The following is a 26,358-nucleotide window of genomic DNA, read 5'->3' as shown; positions in this document are numbered from 1 at the left end:
TAGAAGCTATTTGAGTACCCGGACTCTGCATTGAAGCCAGCGAACTGACCTATGAATTGACGTGCTGCGTCATCAGAAATCTCATGTGGAGAACAATTGACGCCATCCTGATACCTACAAAACAACAAAGTGTTACCTGAGAAGGTCAGGCAGTGTGGTGGCGAAACTACAAAATCTGAGCCTTACTCTGAAGTTAGAGGTCTTCCTTTGGTATAGACAGGTAATAGCTGAGCTTTAGGCCTCGAACTGAGTATTCATAATTGCCTAAACACGAATGCTTATACTTAGAAAATTCTAGAGGTAAATTGATGACAGCGATTGTACGGTCTTTCTGCCTGTCAATACCGGACAGGACGTGCAATCTATTGTAAGCTTGTCTACCTACCCGTGCCTGGTACTGATACCAGATGCAGAACGAACTGCTCAGGCATTCCGGTTAGATGCATTTCCCGAAGAGCTGAGACTCATAAGTTTATTGCGGCAATAATAGAAGCAGCTAAACATCTGCGATGGGGAGTGGTCACAGCAGCGAATTCCTAGACGGAATGGCTGAGTAGTTTGCTAGAGCCTTGAGAGCCTATGGGGAAAATTCGAAACGCGTTTATGAAACAAATTTAAGTGTAGCCCATAGTGATCATTCTTGATTGCAGATGTTCAATCGATTCTAGTATTTCCGCTATGCTTGCTTGGAAGACAGTACAAAGGTCAGACGAAATGACATTTAAGTCACAACTCTTCTGAAAATGCACCACCATATTATAATTAATTTCAAACACAACTTCACTACTTTTCAACTGAACTCTCAATCTCTTTTCCAACCTCAAATAGCTTGGTATCACCATTATTCAATGCCTGCAGTCGTAATCTTTGCCATTTTCTGCAATTAATTTGCACCAAATTCCAAGCAACCAATACTCAAGACAATATTTTAATTTGCTGCTGCTGCTTACAATTCACGCTTCGAACACTAGCCAGTCGTTTATTGTCTACCAATTTAAAATGCACACAACGTCAAACAAACGAAGGCATCCTATTCAAAAAATAAAAAATAAAAAAAAAAACAACACAGCTTCCTGAATACGAGCATTTCCATTGTCTTTTGCTGAGATTTCTCTCATCGTTAGCTCGTGTTTTCCGGTCCTTTTCTTTTAAATCACAAATTGCATTTCCGGCATAGATTCTTAGAACATAAAATCTGCCTGACCAGCAATGACCTGTCGCGGCAGCAGAGCGATTGGGTAATACTTCATTCAATGACTGCTAGTGAAATATTTTTAGTGTTAAAAATTGGGAAGAGAAATGCCAAAGCAGTCTACAAAAAAATTGCGAATAAAAAAGTCTCAACACTTGCATCCGGCAGCTGAGGAAAACAATGAATAACCAGCAAAAATCGAAGTAGACGGAAATTGAATCAATGAAGACAGTAAGCCAATGCAATAAAGACATTCCTGCGAGTTGGACAATGTGATTGTGGCGCGCTTTAAGTGGATATTAAATTTGGCAACTACGAGCAGGATTTTTTAGTAATCGAATTTTTTCTTGGTAAACAATACAGTAAAGGGCTAGAAAGCACCTAAAGGAAAAATTTGCTATTTCGTGCAGCTTCCTCGGTGATTTTGTAGGTACATATGTATGTATGTAAATAATTCAATAACGATGATCCAAAAATGTGTTGAATTACAGGCCTTTGTATGGGTATTTGGTCTACGAAGCGAATGAGTAACTTTTAGAGAATTATAAAATGATGGTCGCGCATAGGGATGGCAAAAAAAATAAAATAATCGGTTAATCACATGATTTATCACAAGCCAAAAAAAAAAAATTAATTGCAATTATTAAGAAATAATCGAAATTTTAAAGGCATTTTTTTACAGTGAGTGTTCACAAAAACACTTTTGCAATTTCTAATTCTCTTGTTAATTGGCCGTAACTGGAAACCATATTCAAAAATGTTTTAATATTAAAGAGTACAGCAGAACTTCGTTAATTCCAATAAAAAAATTCTATTATTTACTTTGTAATCCGGAACGACCACGGTCTCGCTAATCCGAATCGCGCAAAAGTGTTTTCGGCAAACAAAAGTATTCGACTTTTTTAAAATAAATTTTGAGTTAATGCTCCATTACTTTATACTTTTAACCTTTATATTGAAGTAATTAATATAGTTTTTTTTTATAATAATACTTGAACAAACATTTATAGGTGTTTTTCCTCAACAACTATTTTTGGTGTAAATAAATTTTTTCAGTTTTTCCAAAAATATTACTTCTTTTTTAAAGGATTTTTTAAAGTTTTTAAAAAAATTTATTTTTTCCAAATTTTAAATTTTAACCTTATTGAAATTTTTGGAAGGACAACTGAAAATTTATGTACACGTACCATGTACCTAAACACTTTTACCAATTTTAAACAGCTCATGAACTTCATTTAAGCTTAAAATACGAGCAGCACTCCGAGGCGCAGTCACAGCTAACACCACAGCTTTACCTCTCATTATCCTCCTAACTATTCAATGCCCTGTTTATTTCGCCACTTTATTATGGACTTTCCGTTTTTCACTTCATTCGACATTTACTAGCTTGCGGCTAAAAGCGTCTGCTTTCCACTTGCATTTGGTCACTGTCTGGTCTGCTATGCAATGCCAAAGGAGTAGTCAAAAAAGAAAATATTATCAATATTTCCAAGTAGCGAACAGTACACAAGGATGTACAGGCAATATGTAGCATCCTCTATGCTTTTATAAACAAGCATACACTTAATATAATATGCAATTGCGTTTGTGAAGCTGGAGCTGGAGCTTCAGCAATGTGGCCGAGCGTTTCAAACGACTACCTCTTCTGGCGCTGTCTGTGTTATGATAATATAAATTTTAGTTTGTGTCCGTATTTTTGGTGGGTGTCACCAATGTAGCAGCTTCGTTACTAGTCACAGCAATATTTTCATGCTATTTATGAACTGCATGCTGAAAGTTCCCACTGCTGGATGTGTTTTTGGCAGTCTATTAAATAGCTCGTTTTGCGGCAATGAAGCGCAATACTCCGTTTGCTGGTTTTATTTATTGAAGCTTACTTTACTTTGAGATTTCAATATGGCTGTGTACATAGTACAATATGTAGTTCAATATGTACATATACGTAGTTACTTATATATATATATCGAAGGCTTATATTCAATACCCTCTATCTGCAATTTTCACAAAAACTACTTAAGGCATCTAGTTTTTATATTTTTATGGACGCCTATATCATCAGCGTTAACAATATGTAAATATCGACGTTATTCGAATTTTATCGATATTTTGATCGGTTTTTATCGTTATGGTCTTCTCTCATCACCGCCGCCATCGATATCATCAGAGTTAACCAAATGTACGTATCGATAGTTTTGTTTTCGATATTTTCGATATTCGAACCTTTAAAAGGGTGTTTGTGCTGTTTTTATGCAATATTTGTATCCTTATCGATATCATAAAAGGCATTTAGTATTTCTTTTTTCTATGAATGCTTAAATCATCAGCATTATCATTTCAGACATATTTATCGATATTGTTATTGGTATCGTACACGTAATTGTATTTAAAATTGTTTCGTTAGAATAGTTAACGATATTACTTATTAGCTACATTGCTGTGGCTATCAATCGTTTTCTCCGCCGCCATTGTTATGTGACTGATATTTAGGGCAAGGTATGTTGACGTCTAGGCCAGCTAATTTTCCTACACAAATTATAGTGGCCTGCCTATAATTTTGCGCCGACTTCCATTTTTATTTACCAAATGAAAATTAAAAGAAAAGGACTTTAACCTTCTTACCTATGCTTTAATAGAAATTTTCCTCTACCACAAATTGTCGTTCCTTTCTCCTTAGCTTCACTTTTCAACATCTATTGCTCCCTAATACTTACTTACACAGTATTTATTATCTCTCGCTCTTACTTCACCCCTAACAATCTTGTGCTTTGTAACTCTCTACCCTAGCCTACCATCCAACATTGGAAAACCTGTCCCCGTGTAATGTCTGACCATTTGTTTTATGTAGTTAATGCGAAAACGATTAACGCCCCGTTCAAAATAAACAAAATCAAATTCGAATGCAAGGCACACTAAAACAAATGCTGGCTATTACAAATATGACAAGAACACACTTACTTAGTCGAGTGCCTTTGATGCGTTTGAAATGTCTGCAAAGTTTCGCAACAACAAATGAATTGCATGAATTTCTATTTGAATACTTCTGCAGCGAAATTCATAAACAGGTGGTGGCAGCGGGAAGAAGCATACACACCAAGGGTGTACAACAGTTCCTGCGGCTGCTCCTGCTGCTGCTGCTTATTATGCTCACTTTAGTGTAACAAACGCACTTAAGCGTTAATTTTGTCGTCGTCAATGCTATTTTCACATTTCACATTCACACTACTACTCGATTTGCCCTTACTTACTCACTCACACCAGCAAACTACATACTTTATTCACACTCAACCTTCATCATTATGCAGCACTTCAGTTTAACGTTGCTCATACGCCATGTATCACCAAATAAGACGAACGAACAATGCGCGCGCTCTTGCACAAGTCTCGACCGGAAGACAAAAAAAAAGTTTTGCCGAGAAAAGCGACAAGCTGGTGTTGCTAAATCATAGTGTTGTTAGTGTCGGAATTATTTTTCTAGATACATAGAGTGTGTGAATGTCTAATGTAAATGCCTGCGTACAAAGGATGCGCGCGACTGAGTGATGACAATTTATCATTGCTATTATGATATGAAATTTATGTGCAGATTTTTAACGCAACATTAAATCTGTACTGCTTTAGGCGGATGTGATTTGTGTGCTGGGCGTTGCGTTTGTATATGTGACAGCTGGAAAGGGGCATACGAAATATACATAAATGGTGTAATGTGAAGCGTTTAATAACTACATTTAAATAATTGAAGCTCAGGTCAAATACTTTGACAGATACTTCTCCCAAAAACTCTGAGCTCTTTTAAGAGCAAACGAAAGAAGGATATTGTGTAGAGTTTCCTGAATTTTTCTCTTTGTTTTTCTATATTTTATAAAAATATTTTTTATTCAAATTTCAAAAAGGTTTAAAAAACTGTTGGAAAAAAGATTAGAAAAATATTATATAAAGAATGAGTATTTAAAAAAGTAAAAAAAATAATTAAATATTATTGTAAATTACATTATTTGGCTTCTTTTGAAAACAAGTAAAGGTCGCCAAAGCCATCATCCTAAAGACAAATATTAAAAAATATTAATTAAACAAATCTTTTAACCAATAGTGTTAAATATTATTAAAGGAAACAAGTAATTTTTAAGCAGAAAAGACAACCGACTTTAATTCTCATTTAACAATTCAGGATTACCGTTAAAATAGTTATCGAAATCGGTTCAAGTCTTCCAAAGTTTACCGCATAGTACATAAAAAAAAAATATTTCGACGAAATGATAACCTGCTCTTATTTTGAAGTCGGTTAAAAATTTGAAAACAACGTAAAATTAAAGCTTATTTCAAAAACCCTAAATGACGATTTAAAAATATCTTTGTTATAAAAATATAATTAGTTTACCTTTGATAAATCCCAACAAATTAAACGTACAATTCGTTTTACTAAAAATTGGAAAAAAATATAAAAATAATTGAAGAAAAAAATTTAAATACAAAATGATTTTAAAGACAAAAAAACATATTAGAAAGTGATCTATTATTATGATTTTTTGATTTCTTATTAATCGAAGATTTACTAGAAACGGTTTAAAAACCATTAAGGAAAGAATTGGAAAAAATCAATTATGTAAAAAGTATTACTTAAAAAACAAGCTGAAAAATTTGTAATAAAAATATGATTATTTTGCTTTTGATAATCACGTAAATAAATATTATTTTCTGTAACAATTCTCTACCAAGGCGAATCGAGATATGAATTCGCCGCCCTGTTCTCTACTGCTAATGAGTAGTAGAGAATGACGAATATTCTCTACCAGTAGAGAAATAATCGGTAGAGAAAAAGAAAAATTACAGAAACGGGCTACTGAATAAAGTTTGAACCAAATTAAAAAAAAACTAAAATATGTTCCTAGTTTTCTTATAATAAATCTTAACATATCACAACTAAAAATTATTTTTAATATTTTTGACACGACTTGTACATTAGAATAAAAAATAAAAATTTGTTTTTCTATATTTTTTTTATTCTGAACTTAATTTTACCATTAATTTGTAGAAAAATACTTTTAACAAAAGCTGTAAAAAAGTTAAGGAAAAATAACTAAGAAGAAAATTGGAAAAAATGTCCAATAAAAAATTATTATTAAATTTGATATGTAATAAATCAAATTTTTTACCTTTTAAAAAATCATTTTTATCAACAATTTAATTAAAACTGGAAAACACATTAATGGAAACATTCGAAAAACTATAAGTACAAATTGGATATTACAAAGAATAAAAACTTACCAAAAATTAAAAAAGTTGTAAAAGAAGTAAACAAAAAGTTTAAAAATTTAAAAATTAAAAAGTCTTGTTTTTACTTAAGAATATTAACGATTTTGAAAAAAGCTCTTTAGAATATGATCATTTTGTCCTCAATAGATCACAATCCACAAATCAAACCGCAACTCTTTTGTTCATAGACTTATAGCTCTGAAAGGCTTGAGCAGTTTACATTTTAAGTTTTATTCACAGAATTCTTTATTTCCATTTTAATCAAAATCTAATCGCATCTCTAATCTCGTACCTAATCTCATCTCTGTTCCCTTTCTCTTACAGAATTTTATTGTGCGCGGCTCCAGCCAAATCAACACTATGGCCGTTTCGGTGCGTCTTCCCCCAGACACAGGTCCCTACATTGAGCACTACTTAATCCAGTCAAACAATGGCATTTTGAGCCTCGAGAGTTCACGTTTCACATTCGATTCAATCCCCGCCCTCATTGCGCACTATGCCCAGTGCTGCGACGAACTGCCCGTTCAACTTATACTGCCGCGCGCCTTGCGCGAAGTCAAAAATCGTCAACAACTCTCCTCGCTAGCGCTGCTGGGTCAAGAGTTTTGGCGGTATCCGATGTCTTGCCCCAAGCCACATGAATCAGAGGCTACGCTACTCGATGCTAAATCACCAAATTCTCTGACTGAGACCAGCGGTCTGGGCACAACGGTCTTCAGCAGCAACTCGAGCGCACCGCAACCGGCAAAGGTATTCAGCCCTACCAATAACCTGGGTGGCCTTTTCAGCCAGGCGGGCACACCATCGGACACCACCTCGAGCATGAGTTCATTCAGCACCAGTGGTGCTCCACACTTGCAGCTAATGAGTCCCGAATCGGTGGATTCGGTGATGCTAACCATGTCACCAGTGGATATGAATAATCATCGCAATGGCATTGGAGGTTTAGCGTGCGATGCTACGCCGACATCTGCCAACGGCAATCTCAGCACTTTCAAGTCAAATAATCTCGTACTGGTGCCCACAAAGGGCATAAAGGCCTCAGACAATGGCATACGGCCACAGCGTCCTAAGCCGCCAAACACTCTAAACTTAGACTTGCGCAAACCGCCCGCACCCCCATTGCGCTGTTTCAAACCACTCACGCCCAGCAGTCCACTGCCATCGGATCATGCATCGAACTCAGCAAATAACTTTACCGTAACTACAACGGTCACTTTCTCTATGGAGAACAATAACTCACCACAATTTGTCGAGGTTACCACACCAGCCACAGCTACCAATATGATCGCCTCAAGCGCGCTTAACTCGAATGCGACTTTCCAAACTTTCTCGAAGCGCTTATCTCCCGAGGGCGAGTGCAAGGATACGCTCTCGTCTCAGGGTTCTTCAAATGGCAGCCGCTGGCAATCACAGAGCAGCAAAGACTCGAATCACAGCCAAAGGAAGATTCTCTCACCATGCTCGGCTGGCACACCCACAAGTGTTTTAGGCAGCAGTAGCAGTAAATCGCGCCGAGCTAAGGCGCGCAAGGAGTCCAAACACTATCAGGAGTCCGATATACTGGAAAGTCCACAGATATACTGCCGCAGCGCTTTGGGTGATAAAATTAGCGACTATGAGGATTTATGGACCCAGGAGTCGAATGAACGCACCGGCTTGCTTAGTAGCTTCAAGCCTGCGGAAGGCGCGCAGGGTAAGCGTCCGGACCTGCTGGCAGAAACACGTAACTCCAACATACACTGTTCAGTTAAAAATAAAAGTTAATGTCCTCTTCTCTTTTCTTACAGCCACAATCACTTCCCTCAGCGCCAACTTGCTTTCACCTGCCAACTCTTCCGTTGCTTCGGTCAGCCTGCCACACAATTGCGAACCCTCGCCCACACCCACTGCCGATGCCCCCTCTTGCGACACCCAACAGCTCATACAATTCTCGGCTGATGCCCTGCCTCGTTCGCGCGCTGGCCTACTCTTGCCCGGCCTCATGAGCCAATCCCTTTCTGAGGAGCAATTCAAAATTTGCGAACCAAACGAGGGTGACACCACACCCACAGCAGACACGCCTGCCTCACGTAGCAAGCAAGGCAGCCCCTTCTATGCCGAACCTGCCGACGCTTTGCGCGAAGCAGGTCTTACCACGGCTAGCATACTACGACGTTCGCAACGTGGTCCACTCTTGCCCGCAAACCATCGACATTCAGAGCCGCCAAAAAGCGGTTTTGCGCGCACCCCTATATGCCCGCTGCTTATTCCCAAAGAATTCGAAAAAATCGCTGGCAGTCTAGATGAGCTGAAGAAAAAACAGCAACAACCGGCAGAGCAACAGGCCTCAACACAGCCACAGCAACAGCAGCCCACAAAACGTGCACGTGCACGCTTTGAGCAATGGCAGCTCGACAGCAGTTGGGAGTTTATGGGCAAGCAAGATGAGGATGATGATTATGATGACGACGCAAATGAACATGCTGCCAGCAGTAACTATGGCGATTACGATACGGCGGAACAGTGGCGTCAACATCCTGCGGGCGCTCAGGAAAAGGAAAACTCATTGGGTCGCGAGGCCAACAAAGAGAATAAGCAGAAGCCGCTGACGGTGCATCAAATAATTGCAAAGCGTTTTCCCGATTTAAATCTGCCAGAGCTGGTGCGTTGCTCCACGCCACCACAGCAAACATATCTACAGCAGCATCAAAACGGCCAAATCGGTCAAAAGCTGTTAAGCGAACATCATGGCAGCCAGAAGTCCTTCGACAGTCAGACAGGTTCTCGACTCTCGTCGTACGACAATGTCGGCGGCACTTATTCCTTCTGTCAGTCATTTTTCAACGGCATCGATTCAGCGCAGTCGGATGATGGCACTGTTTTTTCGGAGCCATGGGACTCATCACAGTGGGATTCGATTAATCCGCAAGATGGTACGACATTCTTTGGTTAAGTGTTAACACTTTTCTAAACTACTTTGCATTTTAGATACTACCATCGCTTCGGACACAATACACTTTTCGAAATGTCGGCCAGTTGTTTCAGAAGACGATACCATAATTGAAGAGCTGAGTACCAAAGAGAGCTGTCAAGACACATTGAAGGCTAAGAAATGTAATGGACGACAAAAGGTCGCAACGATATTGCGGAATCCAAGCATGCGGGATCGAGAAATTTTGCGTAAGTATACGAACTCTTCTGCTACATTTAAGAATGAGTTGAAGCAGTGCAAGAGAAAAAGTTGGTCAATAAGATCAAAGATATAATCAAATCGCAAGCGCATAATTCTGGTGTTGTATTTGTTGTAACCCTTCGTCGATTTGACAGCATTCACCTATTTTCTGACGTCATAAAATACATTTTCGCAATATGAACAAGAATTAAATTTTCAAATTGTACTTATTTGCCGAAAAAAAAAATTACCTAAAAGTAGACAAATGTACCTAAAAATTAAACATGGCAACCTCTCTCTTCGGTACTATTTATGTGTACTTTTGGACTCGCATCAAACAACCTTTAATATTTAAAATTCCCTTGAAAGGAGTTTATCCGAGCAGTTCCAGCCAAACTAATATATATATGTATGTAGGTATTCACCAAGTTGAGCAAATGGCCTAGAACTCTGACAAAACAGCAGATAACTCAAGCAACGACTATTGCCCGAGTGCCAGACCACCTGCTCAATTTCTGAATAACCCTTATGTTTTAACCAATAATTATACCCCTTTGCAAAGGACGGAGGCTATTGGAAAAGCCATTGAAATACCGATGAAAATAAGAGGATGATTCCCGGTACATTATTTGGCTATGTTCTAATTGCACTTAAAATTGTGTGCTTTTATCGAATATACGATTTAATGTCGTAGCCATTTCAAAATTTAACAATCTGTAATGAAATTCATTGTCAAGACTTGAACATACGTCTCCGTAGAGCAGAGTTGTCGTAGAGTTTTCGATCTAGCTTCGTTGGACTGTGTACACGGCGAAAAAGTCTCGCTAAATAACTCTCACATAGACTTTGTAGATGAGTCTCTCGTAGAGCTCTATTGATTGTTTACACGTCTCTAGCGAGATTTTTATCTAAATCTCGCGTTTTTTCTCTACCGTGTACACTTAGCTTTAGAGAGTTGGTTGGTTGGTAAATAATATTGCCAGCATACAATTTAAGACCGTCGAAGTCAAACAAGGTGTGCACTGCAACCTAACGGGTTCATTGTTACTTTACTAAAATCCTAAATTACCCTGAAAGTTTAGTGGTAGCAAGTGCATGTGCTCATCCTTTGGCCATAGTGAGTCTAGACTCTTGCAGATAGCTCGCACCCCAGATAAAGACTTCCTGGTTTATATCATTTCTTGGAAGCAAGAATAAAGGGAGACGATTTTATGGCTTAGCTTTATTCCTAGGTGGTAAATTCTTTGCTTTGTCAAATCTAAGACGACATTGACCACGTTCTTTTTCTAGTAAAGGAGCCAATTACTGTCTTAAAGGGTGAAGTTGGCTTTCTAATCTGACTGATCGCACTGAAAATGCCATACTATTTGGTTCGTTAAGGGTCAGGTTTCACACAATCGATAATCACTAGATCACATTACCCTGTTCCGTCGACACCAGGTGCCTTTTTCGTTTTAAACAACTTTTATGCTGTTCTCTTGTTGTCTTAGTCAAGGGGCGGGATGTGATCTTCGTCCCTATACATATTATATACAATATTGTATTTTTTGGAGATTTTGGAGTGTTCGGAAGATACCTCTCCACATCTTAAGGGTACTCTGGATCTAGAAAGAATTCGCCAAATTCCTGCCTACCAGTAGTATAAATTTTTCGACTATCTGTTGTGGTTTCTCGACATCAAGTTACCGTTACTAGGTTTTACAATTTTTATCAAGAGTTTACTTTAGTGTCATTTATAAGAGCCCAAGAAGTCATTTTGTATGCGAAGTAATTTAAAGTCCTCGCGAAATTGTACACATTTTATTTCGAGCTCATCTTTTGTGAAGACCAAAATGTTTTGGCACTTTGACGTAGTGGTTTTTGTCATCTTTCTTGGCAATTTTCAATGAATTTTTGCTTATAATAGTAGGTTTACGCCTGTCTAGCAGGGAATATTTAGACATTATGTCAAAGAACGTATCCACTGTACTAGTGTTGCGGCTTTTGAAACATGCAGTAACCAAAAAGATTTACGTAATTATTTAAAAATTTTATTTGAATTTTTCTCCGCGGAAATCATATTGTCAAAATAATGTGTTCATTGTAATTCATAATGTTATTGTGCGTATAATTTGTTAGTGTATTTTTTTACTTCTATACGGCTAACACCACCTTATTAAATGCGCATTGGACCAACCTGCCTAACGAGTTTGACACATTTTCACACAAAACTTCGTAACAATCATTTCTAATTTTTGAAAGTAGGTTGGATGATGCCAAAAAACTTATCCATCACTAAAAAATTTTGAGAGCAAACGCTAGTTTTTTGCTGGGAAAATTTTAGCCCGCAAAAATTACCCAACACGAAAATATGTATGTATATGATCTGAAAACATATGGTTGCAGTTTTTGTAAAAAAAAACTAATTGAATTTTTCAAATGTTGGTATTTTACATAATATATTCTTTTTGGCTGCCTGCTATATGACTTTATGATAGTGTTTGTGACTACAAACAAAACACAGTCGGCTGGTTTGTCTTCTTCTTCCTATTTTTGCAAGTGATGGCTAATTTTTTGTTCGTTAACTTCTTTAATTTTCCTTTTATTTTTAAGTGGATTTTCGCTTACGCTCTTGATTTGGATTGCTGGCTGGTGATGGCTAGTATTGTTATCAAACACAACAATTAATTAATGCTATTTACAAGCTTTTATTTCTGTCTAATCTCCACTTTTTCTTTTGAGAGAAGTCGGGTCATGAGCGCAGTGTAGGTAGTGCGGGTTGAAGGGATGTCGCCGATATGTTCGAAACTGGGTGAGATCAATTATAATTATGCAATGATCGTTATGCGGGTGTGACACCTAATGTTACATAGAGTCTTCTCTGCATATTCTTCTGTCAGAGAAAGGTTTAGGATCGTTTAGAATGCTTTAGTAGCTGTTGTCTTCTTATGAGCAGAGTTGATCTACGATCCTGGGTTCCAAGCCTGAATTTTTGCTAATCTGGTATAGAAATAGTCATATATAATAATATAGTATGGTTTCCTTGTGTAGTGGAACTCATCAGGTAAGGCCACCATGGTTAATAAGTTGGAGAAACTAAAAAGGGCAGCCCGTATTGGATTCAATACTGCGTTTAACCCAGTGCTAAACGTCTGGTGTAGTACATATGTTAATATACATACATATATTCGATGTCATGCTAAGAAATTTCCAAGGGTTCCTCTCGACCGTTTTAGAGCACAAGTTTATATCGGTTCCATGAAAGATCGATATTGCAGGAAACTGCTTCTTTTTGGGAAAAGAGAGTGTGGGGCCCAATTGGTTAAAAATTAAATTTAATCTGGTGATGGAAAGATGAGCGTCTAGTTAGCTCAACGAGGGCTGCGCGAAAACTTTAGAATGCAAGGTGGCTAAGTCCTCTGGCCGTGGGTAGATCACAGTTGATCTAAGGAATACTTAAACATAAATAACAAAGCGCATCTACCGATGCTTTTGTGCGTCTTAACTGGCCTTTGTCCCACTGGAACCCCCATGTTGTAAGGCTCAACAGCACCCTAAGCCTGTACTGTAATAGCTATTGTGAAAACGATAAGATGTAATCATCTCATTCCATTGATCAACTTTTTATCGGTATATAGCTACATCTACCTTTATTTACATATAGATAAATATTTAAATTAAAAATCCATGGAGGAGTGTGATCCGTATACATCTTAATATACACTTAAGTAAACTAAACTCAAATATTTACACACTTTGATAAGAAGAAATCCACATAAAAAAGAAGCAAATAAAAATCACGTCAAAAGCGCGTGAAAGATTTCAATGCTAACTCTGCACGGTCTTTCCAAACAACAATGACCATATGCATTCTTCTGTTCCAAACATGTACATACATACATATGTACATATACATATATGTATATAATTCGCGTGATTGTATCGCAAAATCAAACCGGAAGCGCAGCACGAGGCGGCAAATGCCCATTGGCTGTTAAAAATCGACGCACTAATATTTTTGTTTTCCCTGAGAATATTCTAAAGACGACATAAACCTCAACATAAAGGCGCCCAACTGCGCTGGCGTGCAAATATTAGTTCCGCTTTTTAGGCTGAGCTCCCACCGCATTGTCGTCGCATTAAGCTACCGAGCGGGCGCTGCTTTGTTAACGCCTGCCGTGACCTAAAATTAGAACTGCATATTTACATACCAGTATATGTAAACATACACTAATATATATATATATATATATGTACATATGTATGTTTGTATGGACTTGTGTACTTTTCTGTTATCATTTAAAATAATTACGCACTGACTAACGCTCATCAAAGCGCTGAACGAACCCCGCGCCAGTGCTATGTAGTGCGGACGGCCTGCCGCGTCATCACCGCCTCCGCAGCGCGCTATCCCCGTTAACGTCTGTCTACGGCTGATAAACGTGGTCACACGCCGCGCATATACACACACTCACCCACACATAAATATTTGCCAAGAAAGTCGCGTTTTCATTGTTGTTATGAAAAAGCTTGGTGACTTCTGATTATTTTTGCTACAGCAGCAAAATTGTCAAGCAACAACAAAAGCAGTAAAAAAACAATACAGTGTAGCCGCAGGCGCTTGCAAACGCGTTTTAGTGTATACTTTTGTGTTTTGCGGATCACTTTGCGCTCTACGCTTTACGCTTCTAATCGGTTTTTATCTCTTCTGAGCAGGCAAGCCAACTCGTTGGGAATTCCCCGATTTGCGGGAAATTTCAGTTTTCGTGGGGAATGGAGAGTTCAATTCTAGTATAATAAAGTTTCAAATGGCCAAAAATTATCGTTGATTTTTTAGAATTTTGTTTGTCGCATTTGCTTACATATAACGAATAAACATAATTTATTTTCATATGGAAGAAAACCGCAAAAACTTTGTAATAAAACTTAAATGAAAATTTCTACACTTGAAACTTGCACTTCATTATAATAATAATTGAGTGAGCTACAAAACGGCATACACAAAATCTTTCTAGAAAATCGAATTAAAAAGCTCGAAAATTTTACGAAAGTTTGTTGAATTTTTTGAGATATTGCACAAAGTTTCAAACTTGGATTTATACGGTATTTGTTAAAGAATAACACAAATTAAATAACACAATAAAAATACTTGGTGCGACTAAATTTTTTTCGACCAGTGTATGTACGTAAATATAATACAAACATTTTTTATTATTTATTTGTTAACTAACTTTATATATTTAGAAGTTTGGTTTGGTTTATGAATACATAGATGAATTACACTTAAGAATAAAATAAACAGAAAGACCAGCAATATATCAAAATACATAAAATTTTTGTAATTTTTGTGCTTTTTTTTTTTGTAAATAAGGAGATATATATAGGTGAGGAATTTTACGAAATATCGGAAAAATCGGGGAATTTCATTGTCGAAATCGGGGAATTTTTAAAAATGAGTTGGCTACCCTGATTCTGAGGGTATTGCGACGCAAAAATTACTCCAGCACGGCAAGAAGACAAGCTTGGTGCCCTTTGGAAGTGAACGGCGCATGTGCATTTACATATGTGTAGTTGTTGTTGTTGTTGTTGTTGTTAGAGTTGTAAATAGTTTAGTTGTGGCACATTGACGCCAATCGTGCATCAAGTGTACGTCGCGTCTTTGGGAAAATCGTTGCTTAAGTAAACATTTTCGCACTCTTTTTTCGTTAATTGTATTTGCTACATATGTGCATGCATATGTGTGTATCTACATATGTATTTCTATTCATACCCTGCAAAAAGTGGGACTAGGTTAAGTACTAGTACAGGACCACGTTACCTTATAACCAACACTAGTAACCGAAATGGTCCAAATATATGGAGAAAATATGGTTACATTAACATTGCGATGTCATTGGACCTGACCACCTCTGGACCAACACTGCATAACATGGGACCACTTCTGGTCCACCACTGCATTACATGGGACCTCCTAGACAACTACTCCTTTTGGACCATGGCTAATTCGGCAACCGAATCATATTGCCGATCGGCCACGAAGACATATATCAACACATATATCAGTTTTTTTACGTTTGAAGTGGTCCAGGTCAGCATAACAAGTTACTAGTATGAAACCTGGTCCTTTTGCTCATACTTTAAAACTACGACCCAGTGGACCACCTGGTCCTCAAATTTTTGCAGGGTAGTTTGCAAGTAACTACATACGCATTTTTTCTTAGCATTGAATACGGCCCGGCCTCTGCTGATTTTACTTGTATTGGTTTTGGTCTTATTTGAGTTCATTGCAGTTAGAAGTAGTCGATTGTCTTTCAAAGAAAATTCGAAGCTTATCTAAGACGCATTCGCACTTATATGAACCGGTTAGAACTGGTATATGCTTGAGTTTGAAGCAGTTAAGAAGGCGATACAGATTAGAACTTATAGAGTTGTAGGGCCTTAAAAGTGAACTTTGTTAGGATGAGTATATTTCTTTACTTTTATACCCAGCGCAGAAGCAGGGAGATTACTAAAAGCAAATGCTTAGCTTTGACTCTATGTGCTTCGCGGCCCTAAGACATGGAGTAGACGAAACCATCATAAGGTGGATACACTTCATGTTATCTAGAAGATTGCTGACCGTGAGCGATGAAGCTAGCCTTTGCACCAGGGACGTGAACCGGTTTTGAACCGGAAAACCGCCACTTCTCATAAAGGTTTAAAGGTTCGTTTCAACAAATTTTTTTCTTTTTGTTAAATATGGTAATATTTACCTACCATGTTTGTTTACCATTTGGCAATATCAAATGTAAAGGCAACCCATCTCATTTGACAGACACTTGGCCCTTAACCTTGCGTATTGTTGCACTTGATACTTGACACTTAAACTTTCGCGTTATTTTTTATTTTTTTTCCCCAACCGTTGAACCGAACCGATACCCCGGTGCAAAGACTAAACCAATCCGCTTTGACGAACCAATCCAAAGTGCAAAAACGGTTCGAACCGAACCGACCAAATTTTTCATCCGGTTCACGTCCCTGCTACATATATACCATGGCAGAGGTTGGAAGAAGATTCCCACAGGGCAGGGTGCTCTCATATCTCTTGTGGTGTTTGGTAGTGGACTCCCTACTAAGAGAAATGCAAGACTTCGTTCACATCCAGACTTACGCGGATGATGTTTGTGCACTGTCATCAGGTAAATCTCTCAGAGAGGTTTGTGTTAAGACACAGAGAATCCTGAATAAAATTAATGAACAGTGCACTCTACAGGGTCTTGCTGTCAATCCCATCAAGACAACGCTAGTTTTGTTTATGCAGAAAAGAAAATTGGAAGATCTGAACCTTCCAGTGCTTTGAGGCGTAAACCTTAGTCTTTCCATGGATGTGAAATATCTAGGCGTAACTCTAGATACGAAGCTGACATGGAAAACTCACGTCGTGCTAAAGATAAATCAAGCGCTAAAAGTTTTCGGACAGTGTCGAAGAACCTTAAGCAAGATCTGGGGTCAGAGATCGGCTATGGTATTTTGGATATATGTACATAGCTCTAGCCGGGCCAATCGTCACGTATTCTGCTGTAGTATGGTGGCGCAGAACCGTGGTCAAAACCACGGTTTATGTGATTAAACAGGCTACAAAGGAGCGTATGTATAGGCATTACGGGCGCCATGAGTACAACGTCAGTCCCGACTCTTAATGATTTGTTGAAGTTGGATTTAGCGATGCAAGAGGAGGCAATGAAAACGATGTGTCGACTGCATTCTTTTGGAGTTCTGGGTACAGAGAGTTGTTCAGAAGGTTGTCAGAGCAATATCCGCGTCGCGGACATAAAATCAGAATTAGCAGTGACAGCCAAGCTGCTCTAAAATCCCTTGAAACCGCTCGTAGCTCTTCAAAGATATTCCAGGAACGTAAGTTGGGGCTAAACTCCGTTATAAAATGGAATGAGCTTAAACTGACTGATGAATTGGCGCTTTGCGGTTATCTGGAGCGCCTAATTTGACCGGAGCCAATTTTAGGGATGAGGAGTGTCAGGAAGCTGCAGAGAAAAAAAGATGCCGCCTACAGGGCCACGCTGCGATCGGGCGCAACGCGCACTATGTGGGACCGCTATAGGGATCTGAAGAGGGAAGCGAGACGTATTTGCCGTAAAAAGAAGAGAGAGGCCGAAATACGTGAGTGCGAAGAGCATGAAATGCTGGCCAACAGGAAGAATGCCCGAAAAGTTTACCTGGGGCGTACTCCTGTAAGAACAATAATGGCGACCTAGTAACTGATGTCCAGAGCGAACTTAAATTATGGAGGGAACACTTTTCCGCCCTACTAAATGGTAGCAGCACGGTAAGTTGTGGAGAAGAAGAACCCGAGCCCGCAGTCGATGATGACAGTGTCGACGTTCCACCGCCTGACTATGACGAGGTACGTATAGCAATAACGCGGCTGAAAAACAACAAAGCCGCTGGAGCTGACAGCCTGTCAGCTGAGCTATTCAAGTACGGCGGCGAGGAGTAGGTGCATGCATCAACTCTTGTGCAGAATATGGTCAGATGAACGCATGCCCGACGACTGGAATTTAAGTGTGCTCTGCCCAATCCACAAGAAAGGTGACCCCGCCATTCGCGGCAACTACCGCGGGATCAGCCTTCTAAGCATAGGTTACAAGGTCTTATCGAGCGTATTGTGTGAAAGACTGAAGCCCACCGTCAATGAACTGATTGGGCCTTATCAGTGTGGCTTTAGACCTGGCAAATCCACCATAGACCAGGTATTCACAATACGCCAAGTCTTGGAAAAGACCCGCGATAAAAGGATCGACACTCACCACCTATTTGTCGACTTTAAAGCCGCAAAACTCATACGGCTGAGTAAAATGACGTTGAGCAATACCACCAGCTCCGTCAGAATTGGGAAAGACCTCTCCGAGCCGTTCGCCACAAAACGGGGTTTCAGATAGGGCGACTCCCTTTCATGTGACTTCTTTAATCTGATGTTGGAGAAGATAATAAGAGCTGCAGAACTGAACCGCTCAGGAACAATTTACTACAAGAGCGTGCAGTTGCTGGCTTATGCTGATGACATCGACATCATCAGTAACAAAAACCGCGAAGTCTGTTCTGCCTTTTCCAAATTGGATAGGGAAGCAAAGCGAATGGGTCTGGTAGTAAACGAGGACAAGACGAAGTATCTCCTGTCATCAAACAAACAGTCAGCACATTCGCGCCTTGGCACCCACGTCCCTGTTGACAGTTACAATTTCGAGAAAGTAGAGAATTTCGTTTACTTGGGAACCAGCATTAACACTGATAATAATGTCAGCATTGAAATCCAACGCAAAATCACTCTTGCCAACAGGTGCTACTTTGGACTGAGTAGGCAATTCAGGAGTAAGGTCCCCTCTCGACATACGAAAACCACCCTCTATAAGTCACTCATCATGCCCGTGCTTGTATATGGCGCAGAAGCATGGACAATGACAACATCCGATGAGGCGGCTCCTGGAGTGTTTGAGAGAAAGATTTTGCGGAAGATTTACGGGCCTTTACGCGTTGGCGACGGCGAGTACCGCAGACGCGGGGAGAGACGCAGGGGTACGACATATGGTCATCATAGGCATCATCGCCGCCTGTCCGGCCTTCGGCGAACTCAGACGGTACATTTTTAGGTTGGATGTACTGAGAATGGACGAGGTACATTCTCTTTCTCTCAACAAACTACTAAAATTCGTAAAGGAGTCTGGTAAGTTTGCAGAGTAGCAATGCATCTCCACCCCCAACCATATAGCCCCTTCCTCTGAATCATTTCACTTGGCCTTAAGTACAATGGACATACGGCCTGAGTGCTTAGAAAAATTTGTTTTTAGTTTTTTCGGACACCCACAATTCCATTACACTCCATTGCAAATGCTAAGTAGACGCAACTAATAATGTGGATGACGAAGCAGGGGTCCTGCCTTAACCTTAGACAGAGTTGGGAAGGAACGACTGAGAATCTGACATCGTTCCAATCAGTGTGCATTTCAAATTTTTTTCTTAACAGGCTATTCCGAAACGGATATCATAACAGAATCTAGCTTCCTGTCTCAGTAAACTTTTAGAGTACTATAGACTCTCGTAAGTTGAGGTCTATGTATCTGCTTTCAATAATCTATGCTGGGTTCCGAAACACAGTGTTCCGAGAAATAAGGAATCAGTGTAGGAAATATTCCTAGTGTATCTACTCCGCTAAGATTACTGGTCTCACAATTTTAGGAGACTGATCTAGGCGCATATAAAATATCGTCCTCACTTTGATGACTAGCTTGCGTTGTGCCTCGAAACGGAATATATGATTTCACGGAGGAATGTTAGCATGGCATTAGACTGCAAGCCATGTAGCATAACGATTTTTGCAGAAGTAGAAATAAGGAAACATTAGAATCCAGTCACCATTTTCCGTATAACGAATAACCCGCATTTCGAAAAGTTCACTTGATATTTTCTTTATTTTCTTCATGAATCCAGATAATTAGGCGCAGTTTTGAAAGATAGTTTTTTTTCTTGAGAAATCTCAGAATCATAATTTTCCTCTATAGTCTTCGAGTGAGGAACCAGTGGTAAGACGAAATGTGGTGTGTCGTTGCTGCAGAAATACACGCTACAAACAAAGCCATCCTGCAGCCAATTGCTAAGAGAGTGACTATTGTGCGACACCGTGAGAAGGGGAAGGACCGAGGAAACGTGAGGCAGAAAGGCGTGAGTGCGATGAGCTTGATATGCTGACAGGCATTCTACTATAAAATGTGGAAAGGACCAAATGGTCAAAAGACCTGCAAGACCTGCAAACATGACAATAAAAATCTTGTAGCTGATAACAAGAGTACAATTCAGATTTGGAGAGAACACGTGGCGCCACCGAAGTGCATTTGATGGCCAAGACGAGGTGAGAGCTGCAATAATGAAGCATAAAAAAAGCAAATCCCACGAAGTCGAAGGTATGCCGGCTGAATACTGAATATGATTGGAACTTGGTTTAATGGAAATGGGCTCACCGCTAACCCAACCAAAACTAGTGTTGTGCTCTCCACTAGAAGGAGAAGGTCGGTTGGTCTCATTCCCCTCACACTTAAAGGAGTCACAAGGAGTAATTCTGGATACAAAACTATCGTGGAAATCCTACGTGGAACATAAGATCTCCAAAGTATTGGCGGGATTTTTGGAAATGTAAACAGGTCTTTAGCGAAATGTGGGGTCTGTCACCAAAGGGAATCCTCTGGACTTATACCTCTATGTCCAGACCCATAATCAGCTATGCATCAGTGGTATGGTGGAGCAGACTCTCAAAATCAATAGCGTAGAAAGTTTGCTTACTAAACTTCAAAGAACTATTGCCTGTGCTGTACGGGTGCTTTCTTTACAACACCTGGCACTGCTCTTGATGCACTGCTGCACTTACCGTCACTTTGTGTCTTCATACGTGGGGAATCCTTAAAGACCACCTGCAGACTAAAAAGAACCGGATGTTGGTATAACACTGAGTGGGGCGCGGTGGAAATTGCTGGCGGCAGAGATTTAAGCACTTGTGTCTTTTCAATGCCATAGGATAGTACGCCGCCATTGCCTTTTTTGAGGAGATTCTATAATGTTGAATTCCCTGAGGCTGAATGTTGGTTTAATACCAGCACTGAGCCCCGACTGACACATTGTCGAATCTTCCCTGATGGCTCCGAAATTTACCCTTGGACAGGATCTGGAGTCTTCCTCAAAGTTAACGGGGATAAATTTCACTTTTATCTTGGGGCGTATACTTCGGTCTTCCAGGCTAAGGTCAAGGCCATGGACTACGTGTTGGAAAATAGGTGGAGGGGAAGGAGTTTACGTGTCTATAGTGACATCCAAGCTGCACTTAAGGCATTGGCTAGCCTTCTAACTGCTTCCAAACTAAGTAGTTCGGCAATGCAAGTCTCATAGAGGGGATGCAGGTGGGCAAAACTCCTTCAATCTCAGAAAGACCATTTAGTTTTTGCCCTCACTGATCAGACGGGACTGCGGACAACTTGTTTGACTGATGACTGGTCACTTCACGTTGCACAAACCCCTGATTGTGATAGGCGTACATGACAACTCCATTTGCCCATCCTGCCTTGAAGAGGATGAGATGGTGGAATAAATACTGCATTTGACCGCTATGTCTTGAGAAACGAACATCTGAGCTCTTTGACGCGCAAGAATCGCTTAGGTTTATTCGTAAATCGTGCAGATCTAATAATGATTCAAAGGGACATGAAAACAGTACAATGGACGGCATGTAGTCTGAACGCAATTTTCTGCACGCGTTGTTTTCTGCCTGGTTCCGACAAAAAATTAAAAACTAAAATAAAAAAATACATAGGAAGTTGCGATAGTATGATTTCCCTACATAATAACTCCAGTCAAAGATGTCTGCCTTCTCCAGCCACTGATATACAATGTACATAAACCATTAACTATCTCTTTTAGTAACGTTTACCTCGCGTATCACGTAGTCTTTGTCTTAAGTAATGGATGAGAAGAAGTTTTAAATCGACTCCAGAAGAATTCATGTAATGAGTATTATAATTGAAATCGGTTCAGGCGACAGATTTTTGGAAGAGTGTGAGGGAGACAAAGTGTTGGACAAATTCTTGTGTGCATTCAAAAATAAAAATTACACATTACATATACTAAGTACATAAATGCTGAAACATATTCTTCGACAGCCATGTCTAGACAATATTTGTCAAATACCAGACAACTGAACGATCATATCTAATATTGATTTAATTGCAGACTTATGATGCAATTTTGTAAAAGCGTATGTATAAAAATCGCTGTGAATAGATTTGTTATCAAGCCATAGACGCGCGTTGATACATACATAATAGTACATTTGTAATTTAACATTGGCAATTTGTCGTGAATACCTATAAAAATATAAACTAGCTAAATTCTAATACGAATATTACAATACATATGTACATATGTATACCTATGAAATGGAGATGAAAATATTTATGTATATATATAGAAGCACTAGCCTATTGCCTAGACATACATAGATTTATATATTTTCACACGTATTCATGAACTAAAACTCATCCGCTGGAAAAGTGTGTCAACATCACACACTAAAGTTCATATTTAATTATTCAATGAAATCAGTTTTATAATTACTTATATGAGTAAAACAATCAACTAAAAACTGTAGCTGGATTATCAAAAGCCAACAATTTGCAATAATCATAATTAACTAAGAAAATAAAGAAACAAATTTAATAGAAATACGTATTTACATATTTATGCACATACCATGCTTTTTTTCTGGAAAAGACCTTGCGTTTTAGAGACGTCCGACATGCATGTACATAAAGTCTTGAGTATGTATTATGTAGAAAAGGGGCAAAATGCATACCCCACATAAGTATGTATAGGGTGGTTCTTAAAATATCAACATCTAAATTTTGTACAAAAATGCTAAATTTTTAAATAATTTTTAGAGGTTCTTAAGATATCAACCTCTAAATTGGTACAAAATTTTAAAATAATTTTTAGAGTTCGGTGTTTGATTTTTTTTTTTGTTTTTACGATCGCAAGAAGTCGACAAGAATTGACTCAGGGATGGAAACCATATCTCGAAAACACGAAAATAGCATTATCCCAAAACCTGCTCAAAGAAAAAAAATTCAAAATTGTGTTTTAAATAGATCCATACTAACTTTCCCCTTTAAATGAGTTTGTTAGTATTTTTTTCAAGACAGATAATTATTTGTAAACTAGCGTTATTTAGAACGTATAATAGTTTTGTATGAAAATACTGCACTTACATATATTTATATACAAATATTTTTCAATAAATGTCAAAGTCATGGGATTAAAATTGTTTCAATTCTTGTTATTGATCCATAAAATTTGTTTAAAAGCTTTGAAATTCCCGTCTAAGTCTTTATATTGTACATAGATAAAGAGGTGTCTCATACAAAATATAGATTTTCGTATATTAAGGACCATCCTAATGTAAAATGTGCATTTGTATATGGGTTTAAACTGTGCGAACGATTCTCACTAAATGCGAGCGGTCTTATCAATCAATACAACCAATCAACATTCAATTATAAATTTGTATATATGTATGTCTAATGAAATCACTTAAGATTCAATTAAAATTTGATAAGAATATTGAAAAAATTAAATACTGCATACATTGTAAAAAATCTTAATTACGAAATAATCTAATGAATATAAAAAATTTGTTAAAAAATAAAAATAAAACTGAACAACAAATGAAAAATTAAAATGCGTATAATAAAATAAAAATTTAATGAACATTAGAACAAACCAAGCTAAAACTAAATGAATTAAAAAAAATAAATTCAAATCAAACATGTGATTTTAAAACTAAATGCAAAATAAAATAAACTTTAATTAAATAAAAATAATATTAATTAAAAGTTAAGTCAAATATTTCCAACTAAAAAGAAGTGATATAAAATAAAATATAAAATAATAAAATGCTTAAAAGCAAAAATAAATTGAAGTTAAAAAGTTAATTAAATTTAGAATTCAGATTAAAATAAAATAAATAATAAAGTACAATACAATAATATAATATAAAATAAAATAAAAAAATTTAAATAGGATTAAATACAATATACTAAATTACACTAAAAAATTGGTTAAATTAATACGCTGAAAAAAAAACAAATATGACAAAGTTAAACTAAAGAAAAAAATAAAATAAAGCAAATTTATTTTAATTAAGTTACCTAATTAAAAAAATAATACAAATTAAAACAAAATAAAATCAAAAAATTTAAAATAATAAAATAAAATGAAATTATATAAAAAATTAAATACTATATACTAGAACCAAATTATATCTAATTCAAAAATTAAATTAATTTTATGGGTTAAAATAAAACAAATATTAAAACAAAAATTTATAGAATTAAACGAAATTCAATTATTGAATTGGTCAATGTTATTGTGGACTATTAACATTTTATTTCTAATATTGTTATTGAGCTTTGTACTACGATTATGTTTATTAGGAAAAATGGATGACGCAGGTTCGATCCCTGCTGAAGTTTAGAAAAAAGAAGTCTGATGAAGAGATGTGGTGATATCCGAAATAGCTGCTATAACTTCTACCGCTTAGACTTTGTTACTTTTTCCATTTTTCCGTGGTACATAGCTCAAGAACAATATTAAAAATTTAATTAAGTTCGAGAAATAAAACAAAAAATATCAAAATTACATAAAGTTAAAGTTAAAAAACTAAAGTAAACTAAACCAAAAATCAATAAAATACATATTTTTTAATTTAATTTTAAAAATAAAAGCAAAGATAAAATAAATATAATAAAAAATTAACTTAAAAACTTAAATACCTCAAGTTTACAAAAATGTAAGTAAAAGAATATTTATTTGAGAGGCAATGTTTTATTTTGTGCACGCCACTGTATTTTGTAAACTAAAAATCACTAGTTTCTCCATAATAAAGCTATCGTGCTGTTCAACATTTACCTGAGCTTATTATTTTGCAGTCTGATATCTCAATGCCTAAAAACGTGCTGATAACTGCAAAAGTTAAGCTGATAGCCGTACCGTCTGTGTACATACACTTGCATACGTACATAAATATAGTGTGGTAAATATTGTCACTCATTTATATAAGGGGCTTTATTATTATAAAAGTACAGCCTCATATAAATATTAGAGATTAGATTTTGAGATCCACCAAGGGGATTGAAAAAACAAATTTTATGGCCTTGGCAAATTTGCACAGGTATTAAACTAAAAAAAAATTACTTTAGTACCTATTTAAGCCGAGGTACGTGTAAAAAATACACAGCTATGTATATAGTTTCGAAAAGTTCACTAAACTTTTGTTAATTCATAAATATTTTTTTTTTTAATATGATACGCTGTCTGAAATGTAAAAAATATTTATTTACGATATCTTTGTTGCGCCTTCTTTGAAATTAGCAAAATGCGTCAAAATATTTGTTTTATACATAACTCCAAATATATGTACATTAGCGAGATACTATAAAAAATTTAAAACAAATGCAAAGCCTACTTTTTACTAACGCAGACTACTTAGAATTATACACATAAACTGTTCCCCATTTTGTTTTTAATAAGTCAGTTAAAAATAATCACTTTAATTTATGTATTTCATTTCTTACGTAATTTCTTATATAATTTTCTAAGTAATCATGTAAAAAAAATACAAACAAAGCAAGGATCTCGAAAAATTGCGTTTTAGAAAATCACAAACGTGTGCTTACTCAATGCATTGCCATTATTGCATCAGCAATTTTCCAATCCAGTCCAACTAGACAATTTTCTATATACAAAATTTACAGATATATGTAGTTCGATTCATATATATGTATGTAGATAGGCCGTTAGAGCGACCAAATGCGATAGACAGCGTGGCAGCCACGCTCCACTGAGCGACATGCGCAAGGCAAAACTATACACATACATACATACTATATGTACATAGTTCAAAGTGACCTACTGTACTTTTACACTTGGACTTATTTTTGCTAAGGTTGCGAATTTCGACTAAGAAGAAGAAAGAGAGAAAGACAGCAAAAGAGAGTTAAGAAATTGAGAATCACCAGTACAGAACGCATGCACACTCCCAAACAAAGGTATGTATGTATGTAGGTAGCAAGTCAGCTTTGCGGCAACTGCGCAATTTGCCACAGACCAGAGTCTAAGGTAAGCTGAGCCGGAACTAAAACACATACATACATGTGTACATAGGAGTACGTCTTAACCTTAACAACAACACTTG

General features: G+C 37.4%; 1 protein-coding gene across 6 annotated transcripts in view; it reads left to right on the top strand.

Moving 5' to 3' along the window:
* LOC118748925 (protein sprint) overlaps positions 1 to 26,358 on the top strand; it is a 513,519-nt gene that overhangs the window by 477,633 nt on the left and 9,528 nt on the right. For 5 of the 6 annotated variants that reach the window (XM_036483667.1, XM_036483670.1, XM_036483672.1 and 2 more), the window contains 3 exons: positions 6,767 to 8,168; positions 8,233 to 9,357; positions 9,413 to 9,604. In XM_036483667.1, coding sequence (XP_036339560.1) covers positions 6,767 to 8,168; positions 8,233 to 9,357; positions 9,413 to 9,604 — 2,719 coding nt within the window. The remainder of the gene's footprint in view (positions 1 to 6,766; positions 8,169 to 8,232; positions 9,358 to 9,412; positions 9,605 to 26,358) is intronic. The other variant, XM_036483668.1, reaches the window with a different exon arrangement.

This window comes from Rhagoletis pomonella, unplaced genomic scaffold (genome assembly GCF_013731165.1).
Source record: "Rhagoletis pomonella isolate Grant_MI unplaced genomic scaffold, Rhpom_1.0 Rhpom_scaffold_00013, whole genome shotgun sequence".
NCBI classification, from domain to species: Eukaryota; Metazoa; Arthropoda; class Insecta; order Diptera; family Tephritidae; genus Rhagoletis; species Rhagoletis pomonella.
This window is presented reverse-complemented; position numbering and strand designations above follow the sequence as displayed.